This window comes from Lagenorhynchus albirostris, chromosome 16 (assembly GCF_949774975.1).
Source record: "Lagenorhynchus albirostris chromosome 16, mLagAlb1.1, whole genome shotgun sequence".
Lineage (NCBI taxonomy): Eukaryota > Metazoa > Chordata > Mammalia > Artiodactyla > Delphinidae > Lagenorhynchus > Lagenorhynchus albirostris.
Genome location: NC_083110.1, coordinates 53303653 through 53316104, shown reverse-complemented (window position 1 = coordinate 53316104; position 12452 = coordinate 53303653). Strand labels below are relative to the sequence as shown.

Genomic DNA, 12452 nt, shown 5'->3' with positions numbered 1-12452 from the left:
AAGCTCCCTTCATCATGCCTGGTTTAAACCAATGAAGAGATACACAAGGAAGAATACAGCATATGGGAAGCCAAGATACCACTTTTATTGCTAATGAGGCTAATACTGGAGAATGTGGCTGTAACTGTGGTCAAGTGGGCTTCTTAATATTGAAACTCAGAATTGGAGAAACTTACTACACTCAGACAGTGCTGGACTGTTTCAAGTTTTCCTCCCTGGGTGCCTGTGTGTGTAAAAATTACAGTGTGGAGAAACAGAGCAGAATGTATGCATCCTCTAGGGAGGAATGAATACAAGAGTGGAGTGATACCAGGAGTTTCTGCCAGGGGAAATCCTTCCACATACAAAGAAACACCAAGAATGGAAAGATGCCTCCCACACCCCCACCTGCAGGTATACACTGGATCTCAGATCCTTAGTCTAGTGGCATTGCTGCTGGTTTTGTACAGATAGCTTTGGTTATTTTTAGCAAAAAACAGATTTTATTTTGGTTGTTCAACTCCTTCAAGGATGGACCTGAAAAAACTACAAGGTATAAGGGGATATATCCATTCTTCTGACTTTCTTCCTGACTTGCCTCTTCTATCTTTTGGACTGAAATCCTGAAGTTTATTAGTCACCAATTTTTGAGATGGCTTATAAGTTTTTTTTGTCTCAGAGTTATATCATTGCAGCCAGTTTCCACCTTTAGACTCCACCAGAACCTGTTACTACTTCTAATCTTCCACAGGGTCCTAGGAGAAAAAAATGAAGCTCTTTGAGGTTTAGCCCCTACTGAAAGATTTAGTGCGCTACTCCTGGAGCTATGATTCCCTCCCCCACCCTCCCAGGGCTTTTCCTCAGATTTAGCGCTCAGGCAGTCCTGAACATGGTAGTCCATTTAAAGATATAGGCACAAATAACTTCAACTTTAAGTAGCATTTGAGAATATGAGGGCTTCCAACTGACATTCCCTACCAGAACACCTAGGTCTACTTGCTTCTAGTCTCATGGGGTAGTGACAACTTGATGGAAAGGCTGCCTTTTGGCATTTTCACTAGTAGAACTGTATACCATATATATATATATTTTTTACCATATATATTTTTAAAACAAATATTAATCGAGCACTTGCTGTGTGTCAGGCACTGTGCTCAGTAAGTGGAATACATTAGAGAATGAATGTCAAAGATCCATGCCCTCTTGGAACTTACATACTAGTGGGGGAGACATGCAGTAAACATAATAACTAAAATGTATAGTATGTTGAAAAATGTGTACATGGAAAAATAAAAAAGAGCAGTTGGGTAAGAGTGCTGTGGATAGAGCAAGTTGTAGTTTTGAGTATGGAGGACAGGGTAAGCCTCTGAGATGGACTTCTGAGCAGAAGCTTGAAGGAGTTGAAGGAAATAAGGAATGTGGCCATCTGGAGAAAGAGTATTCCAGGCAGAAGGACCATCATGGAAAGGCCTGTTAGGTGGGAACATGCTTGGTGTGCTTGAGGAATAGCAAGGAGGCCCATATGGCTGGAGCAGAGCAAGGGGACGAGAAGTAGGAGAGGAAGTCAGAGAGGCAGCAGGAGCCAGATCATCCATGGCTGCTTTAAGGACTTGGAGTGCAAAGGGGGCAGGATAGTGTTTTCAGCAGGGTAACGGCAGATCTGACCTCTTCTTAAAAAGGGTCTTTCAGGTTGTGATGTTGAAAATGGGTGGTGTGGGAAACGGGGAGTAGCAGGGTTACCACTGGAGAGGCTGTCGCATTAATGCAGATAAGAAGTAAATGTGGCTCAGACCAAGGCATAGCAGTGGAGGTGGCGAGAAGACGCCAGATTGTGAACGTATTTTGAAGGTAGAGCCAGCATGATTTCCTGATGGATAGAAAGATAAAGAAAGTTTGAGAAAGACTCCACAGTTTTTGGCCTGAGCATCTATCAGAGTGGAACTGCTGTCAGTGGGGTGGAAAAGCTGTATTTGGAGAGTTGGAGGGGAAGATCAGAGTACAGTTTGGGACATGGTGGTTTTGAAGTGTCTGTAAGATATCCAGAGATAATGACCAGCTAGTTGGATATATCATCTGGAGTTCAAAAGAGAGGCCTACAAATTTTGTAGCCATTGGCATATAAATAGTATTTAAAGCTGCGAGACTGAGTGCAATACCAAGGAAGAGTATGTATGGATAGAAGAGGACTAAGGACTGAGCCCTGGGAGCAGTAGTATAAGTTCAGGGAGAAAAGGAGAAACCAGCTAAGGGCCCTGAGGAGATATTGGTAAGGTATGAGGCAAAAAAAAGATTGTGTGGTATCTTGGAAGCCAAGAGAGGGAAGTCTGTCACAGAGGATAGAAAAATTAGTTCTGAATTGCTGCTGATGGGTCAGGTAAGATGAGTACTGAAAGTACGTGTTGATTCATCTGGGGTCATCACTGAACTTGACAAAGAGCAGGTTTGGTGTAGTGGTGGGGCAAAATCTCAACAGAGCTGGTCTAAGAGAGAATGGGAGGAGAGGAATTGGAGGCAGCAAGTTTGCTACTAAAGGAAGTGCAGAAATGGTGTAGTAGCCGGTAGGAAAGATGGAATCAGGAAGGGGGTGGGGGTTCGTTTTTTGGGTTGTTTTTTTTTTTTGAAATGTAAGAAAAATATGTTTGTTATGTTGATGGGGTTCAGTAGAGAGTACAAAACTGATGATTCAGGAGATTGGGGAGAATTACTGAAGCATTTTCCTTGAGTAGGCAGGAGTGGATGGGATCTACTGTGTAAGAGTTGGGATTGTTTCTAATACAGTGGCTACAAACATAGACTTAGGAGCCCCAGCTGGATACAGACTCTGTCTCTGCCATTTACTGTAACTGTGGTCAGATGACTCAGTTGTTTAGCTTCTTTTCAGTAGTGAAGCAGGGGTTATACTTCCTTGCAGAGTTGTGAAATTCCATTTGACAGTGCATATAAAGCACCTGGTTCAGTGTTTCCAGAGCAGGTGCTCAGGAAGAGGCAGCCCTGGTGGTATAGTTAGGTAATCTCCAGTGTTCTAACATTTATGACAAACCTGGGGTGCTGCTTTCGGATTAGCAACACTAGGGGTGCTGGAGTCAGCAGTTCGTAGGGTTAGTAACCCCTCTGTGACATCTCATTTCTTTATTGTTTTAAAGAAATATTTCCCTTGGTTAATAACTTCAGAATCATGCAACATTTTATAATTTGGGGGATAAAGGAATATTATAAAATGTCAGGTTAGTACATTAGTACTAACTAATTAGTAGTACATTATAATCGGTATTAGTTTAATGTTTGTATATTAGATTAGAAGATAGAGAGCTTTGCTAGAAAGTTTTGCACTTTGGGGTGTATCTTTCTTATTACTAAGTAGTAACTATATAAACCTTTTTCTCTTCAAAAATTTGATAAATTGAAAAGAGATATGAGTTTTATATATATGTGTGTATATATATATGTATATATATGTAAATTTTTTTCTCTCTTGTCCTTTTCTGGGTCATTAATTTCCCAGATTAGAAACAAAATCAAACCTTTGGAAAAGCCTATTATTATAGACTGCATTTATAAATCTTAAGTGATACTTTTGTGATAAACTTAAATTTATACAACCCTTTTTGGTAAATATTTCAAAATATAATGCATTCATTATTTCCTTTATAATTTCAATAGGTATTTAATAAATAAATTGTTGAATGAAGGAAGAAATGACCTTATAAAGAGGCAGAGGCAGTTGACTGCCCCTTGTTTTTCAGGGGAAGCCATAGTTTATCGGTTGCCTGAAGCCTCAGGGTGGATAACAGCCAGTACTGCTTTTCACTCTAGTGCACATGCTCAGCATGTTAGCCCAAGTTAAAATCTAATTAAAATCCTAATTGTATAGAACAGTACCTCCTTCATGTTAAATATTCTATGTATCTGTAGAAGTTTAGAGCAGGAGAATATCTGTGAATAATTAAAATATGTGTATGAGAGGTTTTATGGAGGACAGGGGTTTTGAGTTGGGTTTTAAATTGTAGATAGAATTTACAAAGGTAGATAGAAGTGGGTCCCATGTGAGAAGAAATTCTGAGAAGGATACAGAGGTGGAAGTGAATAAGCTGTACTTTTGGGTCATTGAGGAACGGTAGGCCTGATTGGAATATAAGATACAGTGGAAAGAAAGGTTGGCTAGTTAAGCTGAGGTGGCCATCTTACAAGGGGTACAGAATATTAGGGAAAATAGTTTAGGTTTGTTATGTGAGAAAATAGGGAATGTCACTGTAAGTTTTAGAATAGAGAAGTGATACATGAACATGATGTTTCAGAAAGATTTGCTGGATAAGCTTTTGTCGGATAAATTGAAAGGAAGGAGAAAGACCAAACATAAACGTCGTCAACTAGGAGGCCATTAGAGCTATCAGGTATGAGGTGATGGCATGGAAATAGAGAGGAAGGGAAAAATAAGTGAAATTGAGAGAGAAGAGAAATTTTGGAACTATCCATAAGGAAATTTTGGGAATTAAAATATAAAGGAATTGTTGGACAGTGCCACAGACAGTTGAAGTCAGCTGTGCTGAATCTGGACATAATTTTGTGACAAATGTGTGGGTAAAATCAAAGTCAAGAGCCTTGGGGGCATTGAGAAACTATGGGGTACCTCAGAGTTCTCTGTACCATGGATAGCTGCTTTGGAGAGGAGTGCATGATGGTGGCGGCAGGGTGGAGAGGATGAACTGGAAGCAAGTGAAGCAGGTCATTCAGGAAGGTGGCCTAAGTTCATGGTGGGCAGCTATGATGGTTTAGTCTTATAATTTTTTTTTTGCGGTACGCGGGCCTCTCACTGTTGTGGCCTCTCTCGTTGCGGAGCACGGGCTCTGGACGCGCAGGCTCAGCGGCCATGGCTCACGGGCCCAGCCGCTCCGCGGCATGTGGGATCCTCCCGGACCGGGGCACGAACCCGCGTCCCCTGTATCGGCAGGCGGACTCTCAACCACTGCGCCACCAGGGAAGCCCTAGTCTTATAATTTTAAAGACGTTTTCAGGTAGTTGCTTAGTTAGAGGGAAGGGAACTAATATTTATTATTTACTGCTCTGTGCCAGACACGGTGCCGTACAGTTTATATATGTATTAAACCGTACAAATCACTTACGATATAGTATTATTTCCTTCATTTTTGATGTAGGAAAACTGGGGTCAGGGCCTGTGTTAAAATTCAGACCTGTTTGACTGCAAAACCCATGTTCTTTCTCTCTAATGCTGAATAGCATATTCTATGCGGCCAAATTGTATTTTATTTGTACAATAAAGTTGATTGTGATAATCCGTGTAAACAGTATCATACTTTTAATGCATCTAAAGCTTACTGGAAAGAAAGCCAATCCCTTTGATTACTCTTTCCCAGTATATCTTAGTTTTGGATTTTCATGTAAAAGTTTTTAGAAGACTTTTGTGGGGTTTTTTTGCATTAACATCCCATTGTCCTCATGAAACCTATGAATTTTGTAACTGGTATTTCAAGTAAGTAATATTTTATTTTCTGTTATTTTAGATTCACTGGTTTTCAATATTCAACTCCTTCATGATGGTTATCTTCTTGGTGGGCTTAGTTTCAATGATTTTAATGAGAACTTTAAGAAAAGATTATGCCCGGTACAGTAAAGAAGAAGAAATGGATGACATGGTAAGCAAACATTTTACATTGTATTTATAAAATAATTTAACTTAGTGTTATTGAATGTTGGAAGCAAGTCCATAATCCTGAGGTCAGATGAGCTTTAGAATTCAGAATTTTCAGGTTTTAGGAAGGTAGAAAACTCCCTGAGGGGTCTCTAATTAAATATTTTAATGTTTTTACATGCCCTGATTACATGTCCTATAATCAAATATATTAATGTGTTTTCAGCAAAACATATGAATGTTCACCCTAAGTGGGATAAATAAACAGTATAAATAACCTCTTGTTAGTTCGCTCCAAGATTTGCCACCAAATAAGGATATGTCAAACTTGTGAGGCAGACTTTTCACTTTTCAGAGCTTTTGATTTCAGAATTGCAGCTAGGAGGTCGTAGACTTGTATTGGTATCTTTCTAATGCTGTTAAGTATTGCATAAAATTAAGGGAGTAGGTGGAAGGATTGATTTACATTTAGTTTAATAGGTTCAAAGGGGAGGGTTGTTTCTAAATTATTTTTACTAAATTGTTGAACAGTGTCGTAAATGAGGAAAAGTGGTGTTTTTTTGTTTTTAATTTTTTTGGCTGCACAGTGTGGCTTGCAGGATCTTAGTCCTTGACCAGGGATTGAACCCGTGCCCTCAGCAGTGAAAGCTTGGAGTCCTAACCACTGGACTGCCAGGGAATGTTAATGGCTATTCTTTTTTTTTTTCCTAATTGAAGTGTGGTTAATTTATAATGTTGTGTTGGTTTCAAGCGTACAGCAGAGTGATTCAGTTGTTAATGGCTAGTCTGTGTAGATATGCTCCATCATTAAATAAGTTTGGAAAACAGTTAAACAAATTAAAATTTTAATATGCTCATGTGTATTGTGAAGTATCAGAGGGTAGATGAAATATTTGGTGCTTCTCAAACATAGCTGACCAGAACCCCCCCACCCCCCGCCAAGGCCAAAAAAACCACAAAGATTATCTTGAGGGACTGATATTTCTTAAGAAACAGTGTTTTGGATATTTGCTTACTTGGGTTGAAAAGGCAAAATTGAATCCTTTTTAAAAAATGCTATAGACAGTTAAATGATATTTAACTATTTGATGTATTCCCTGTGTATTTTCTTAGGCTCCAGGCTATAAGGGAGATTTCTGCATTGCTAGGGCATCTAGTACTGTTTTTTGTTTTTTGTTTGTTTTGTTTTTGCGGTATGCGGGCCTCTCACTGCTGTGGCCTCTCCCGCCGTGGAGCACAGGCTCTGGACGCACAGGCCCAGTGGCCATGGCCCATGGGCTCAGCCGCTCCGCGGCACGCGGGATCCTCCCGGACCGGGGCACGAACCTGCGCCCCCCGCATCGGCCAGCGGACTCCCAACCACTGCGCCACCAGGGAAGCCCTCTAGTACTGGTTTTAATCTTCTTCAGTTTTGCTCTCCACCTGGCCCCCACTCATATGTGAGCCTTAGTCATGACGTAAAGGTCAAGAGTAGTGTCTGAAAGTAACATTCAGAGAGCCATTGGGCTTTTCTCCCAGTTTGACCATTTCTTTTTGCACCTAGACCTTTTCTTCTTCCATTCTTTGAGATTCTCTGAGTACAACCAGGATCCATCTTCCTGAGCCTCAGTAATATTACAGCACTTTAACATTGTAAGTTATTAAGGCAGAAATTATTTTAAATTTGAACAAATGTCTTTTCTTGATATTTTGAAACCCTTTTAATACCTTTAAGTTTGTAGTGAGGGAACTTACGACTGTAATTGTAAATTTTTACCTATTTTATGTATTTTAATTTCATTCTGAATTATTTTCTTTTCTCTCAACATATATATGTATATAGGATAGAGACCTAGGAGATGAGTATGGATGGAAGCAGGTGCATGGAGATGTATTTAGACCATCAAGTCACCCGCTGATATTTTCCTCTCTCATTGGTTCTGGATGTCAGATATTTGCTGTGTCTCTCATTGTTATTATTGTTGCAATGATAGAAGATTTGTATACAGAGTAAGTTCATGTGCTTAACTTTATTACTTTTTTATTGTTCTTGAACAGTTTTAATAATTGGAACCTTTAAGTCAATCATAATTAAATACTTGCTGATTTCAATTATCTTAGAATTTAAATAGCCTAAATATCATTATTGCAAATAAATAATGAGAAGTATTCTTTAGCTGTAAGTATATTTTTCTGTTATATCCTAAAATTATTAACCTTACTGAACATTTTGGTTGGTTATAAAGGTTATATTCCATTAGAGGTATGAGCAGAATTAGTTACAAATCAGAGTTGTTTGACAAAGTGAATAGGCACTTTTTTGAAATCTGAAGATCCAATTAGATCTTTATAAGAAACGCACAAGGATTACACATTTACTGAGTTAGTACTTCACATCTGCCTCCAAAACTTGTAGACACTACAGACAGAAGAAAGCATTGTAAATAACAGTAAAAAGAGTGGTGGAAAAGGCACATGAGGATAGAAAAATAATTGAATGACTTTTTATCCTATCTTTACATGGTTTTCTGGTACATTTTTTCTTTGAAAACAGAACCAGTTGCAAGAAATTCTTTTTTTTGATAAATTCATTTATTTTTGGATGCGTTGGGTCTTTGTTGCTGCACGCGGCTTTCTCTAGTTGCAGCGAGTGGGGGCTACCCTTCATCGCGGTGCGTGGGCTTCTCACTGCAGTGGCTTCTCTTGTTGCAGAGCATGGACTCTAGGCACGTGGGCTTCAGTAGTTGTGGCAGACGGGCTCAGTAGTTATGGCTCATGGGCTCTAGAGTACAGGCTCAGTAGTTGTGGTGCATGGGCTTAATTGCTCCGCGGCATGTGAGATCTTCCCAGACCAGGGCTCGAACCTGTGCCCCCTGCATTGGCAGGTGGATTCTTAACCATTGCACCACCAGAGAAGTCCTGCAAGAAATTCTTGATGTGAGGCCTTTGGATCATAAAAAAAAGTTGTACATTCACCAAGATCTCAAGTCCCTATTTAGTAGCACTATAACCTTGTGCTCAGAGAACCATGACCTCAGCAAAGCAAACATGCTCTGAGCCTGGGGTATAGATGCCACCCCATTAAGTCCTCAGTCAGAATGACACTTGTCCCCAGTTACATCTCGTACCTCTGTTTCAGTTCATGATGCCTTCTTGCTTAAATATGCTTGGCATTTGGTGGACAAGCAGTAAATTGTTTTGCTGCAAGCATGGCTCTTTAGCTGTATATTACATATTTAACTATATTAACTTGCTGTTTTTTCCACTGGACAGTAAGCTCCTTGAGAGCAAGGACTGGGTCTTATCTTTGCATTCTGAGAGTACCTCAAGAACTTCGTATATGCAGGGTACTCAATCAGTGCTTGTTGAACTGCAGTGAATGTGTATTAATCAACAAAGTTATTTCTCTGTAGTTTCTGTCATATTTCTTTAATATAACCTTTGTAATTTATTTACCGCATGAACCTTAAAATAATTGGCCAAAACCTAAACTTCAGTGTTCTGGTAGGTAATTCTTATTTTAGGATATAATATATTTCAAATGAAATCCCAAATTCAAGAAAAGCATTTCAAATCTTTCAAGAAGTCATGCTTTACATTAAATACTGGATTAACTGCATCACTACGGAATTGACACTGACTGTATACTCACAGTCTTTTTTTTTCTTGAATTTTATTTATTTTTTATACAGCACATTCTTATTAGTTACCCATTTTATACATATTAGTGTGTATATGTTAATCCCAGTCTCCCAATTCAGCCCACCACCATCACCACCCCCCGCCACTTTCCCCCCTTGGTGTCCAGAAGTTTGTTCTCTACATCTGTGTCTCTATTTCTGCCCTGCAAACTGGTTCATCTGTGCCATTTTTCTAGGTTCCACATATATGTGTTAATATACGATATTTGTTGTTCTCTCTCTGACTTACTTCACTCTGTATGACAGTCTCTAGACCCATCCATGTCTCTACGAATGACCCCATTTTGTTCCTTTTTGTGGCTGAGTAATATTCCATTGTATATATGTACCACATCTTCTTTATCCATTCGTCTGTCAGTGGGCATTTAGGTTGCTTCCATGACCTGGCTATTGTAAATAGTGCTGCAATGAACATTGGGGTAGTAATTCTTTTTGAATTACGGTTTTCTCTGGGTATATGCCCAGTAGTGGCATGCTGGGTCATATGGTACTTCTATTTTTAGTTTTTTAAGGAACCTCCATACTGTTCTCCATAGTGGCTGTATCAATTTACATTCCCACCAACAGTGCAATAGGGTTCCCTTTTCTCTACACGCCCTCCAGCATTTGTTGTTTGTAGATTTTCTGATGATGCCCATTCTAACTGGTGTGAGGTGATACCTCATTGTAGTTTTGATTTGCATTTCTCTAATGATTAGTGATGTTGAGCAGCTTTTCATGTGCTTCTTGGCCATCTGTATGTCTTCTTTGGAGTAGTCACAGTCTTATAAGTTAGTAGTGGGTAACCTCTCCTAGAATCCAAGTTTTTGCTTTGTTCCTTCTGAAACGTTAGGGTTACAGTGTTGGCAATTCATTTTTTAATTCCGAAGCTGTTCTGCTTATAGACCTTCAGCTTTTAGAAATAAGAAACCGCATCTAATAGATGGTATTAGTAGGCAAGTCATGCATTGTTATTTTAGCCTGTCGTTATTATTGATAGTTGTTCTACGTAGTGCTTATTTGAAGTGAACATAATTAATCATTTACATGGTAAGTACTACAGCTGTGAGTATTATTATATCAGTATTATTATGATATGATATCATTATTATTATGATATCAAAATGACTAACATTATTGAGGTTCCGTGTTAGGAGCTTTATGCTCATTATTAGCTCATTTAATCCTCACGTCAGCCCCGTAAAGGGACTATTTTTATCTGCATCCCACAGATGAGAAGAGTAAAGCTCAGGGAGGTTAAGTAATTTGAGTAAGATCACACAGCTATTAGTAAAGGGTGTTAGTAAGCTGGGATTTGAACCTAGGCACTCTTACTCCAGAATGTGTCTCTTAATTTTCTGGGCTGTAGAAATGAAGATAGAGATAGTAAAAATACAAAGCGGTCAGAAAATGAAAAACTTGCACATAAGATTTGTAAGACTCACTCCAGAGTAGGAATCTAAAGGATTCTAGAGGATAAAAAGCAGATAATGTAACATGTGAAAATTACTTTGCTCAATGATGGTCATAGCAATCAGGGAAGAAAAAAATATTTAGATAGGTAGAGGATCAACATCAATGTAGGGATGCAGGTTAGTGTGATATTAACCCTTGAGAAGGCATATGGTGTTTGAGAAGGTATGGGTAAGTCTGGTAAAATGCAGCTGCTGTGCTGAAACTTGCTTTGCAGTGGTGAGATGGCAAGTGTAGGTGAAGCAGCTACTTAGATATCACCCTCTTCCCCCCACCCCCAGTCTTGGAGAGATGAACAAGGAGGACAGTTCCCCACTTCAGCAGATTTTTTCAGTGTAGATGAAAATGGTCTATTTTGGGTGTAAAATACCGACAAAATATTTATGAACAAAGAGGTGCAAGGGTATGTCTGATTTTTAAAACTGTAACTTATATACTCACATTTCCATTTAGTGGAAATGTCTCTGGGGACTACAAACTTAACCCGCTGGTAGTCATTGTGGACTCTCAGTCACATGAGCAGCGTTTTTGAACTCTCTGTCAGTGGTCACACACCCAGTTATAAACAGAATGGATCAATTTGTTAATGATAGTCTGGAAGAAATAAGTTAGTACCTGCAGTGTTTAATTGGATACTTGAAAAAACAAATCTGGTTTTAATTTTTTATTTATTTATTTATTTAATTTTTAACATCTTTATTGGAGTATAATTGCTTTACAATGGTGTGTTAGTTTCTGCTTTATAACATAGTGATTCAGCTATACATATACATATATCCCCATATCTCCTCCCTCTTGCGTCTCCCTTCCACCCTCCCTATCCCACCCTTCTAGGTGGTCACAAAGCTCCGAGCTTATCTCCCTGTGCTATGTGGCTGCTTCCCACTAACTATCTATTTTGCATTTGGTAGTATATATAAGTCCGTGCCACTCTCTCACTTCATCCCAGCTTACCCTTCCCCCTCCGTGTGTCCTCAAGTCCACTCTCTACGTCTGCATCTTTATTCCTGTCCTGCCCCTAGTTTCTTCAGAACCATTTTTTTTAAGAGTCCATATATATGTGTTAGCATATGGTATTTATTTTTCTTCTTCTGATTTACTTCACTCTGTATGACAGTCTCTGGGTCCATCCACCTCACTACGAATAGTTCAATTTTGTTTCTTTTTATGGCTGAGTAATATTCCATTGTATATATGTGCCACATCTTCTTTATCCATTCATCTGTCGGTGGACACTTAAGTTGCTTCCATGTCCTGGCTATTGTAAATAGAGCTGCAATGAACATTGTGGTACATGACTCTTTCTGAATTATGGTTTTCTCAGGGTATATGCCCAGTAGTGGGGTTGCTGGGTCATATGGTAGTTCTGTTTTTAGTCTTTTAAGGAACCTCCATACTGTTCTCCATAGTGGCTGTATCAATTTACATTCCCACCAACAGTACAGGAGGGTCCCCTTTTCTCCACACCCTCTACAGCATTTATTGTTTGTAGATTTTTTGATGATGGCTATTGTGACTGGTGTAAGGTGATACCTCATTGTAGTTTTGATTTACATTTTTCTAATGGTTAGTGATGTTGAGCATTCTTTCATGTGTTTGTTGGCAATCTGTATATTTTCTCTGGAGAAATGTCTACTTAGGTCTTCTGCCCATTTTTGGATTGGGTTGTTTGTTTTTTTGATACTGAGCTGCAT

The 12452-nt window shown here is 39.1% G+C and overlaps 1 protein-coding gene across 1 annotated transcript in view; it reads left to right on the top strand.

Moving 5' to 3' along the window:
* Positions 1–12452, top strand: part of TM9SF3 (transmembrane 9 superfamily member 3) — a 76566-nt gene that overhangs the window by 22557 nt on the left and 41557 nt on the right. The window contains exons 6-7 of the mRNA XM_060125683.1: positions 5499–5630; positions 7449–7615. Of these exons, the coding sequence (XP_059981666.1) occupies positions 5499–5630; positions 7449–7615 (299 nt within the window). The remainder of the gene's footprint in view (positions 1–5498; positions 5631–7448; positions 7616–12452) is intronic.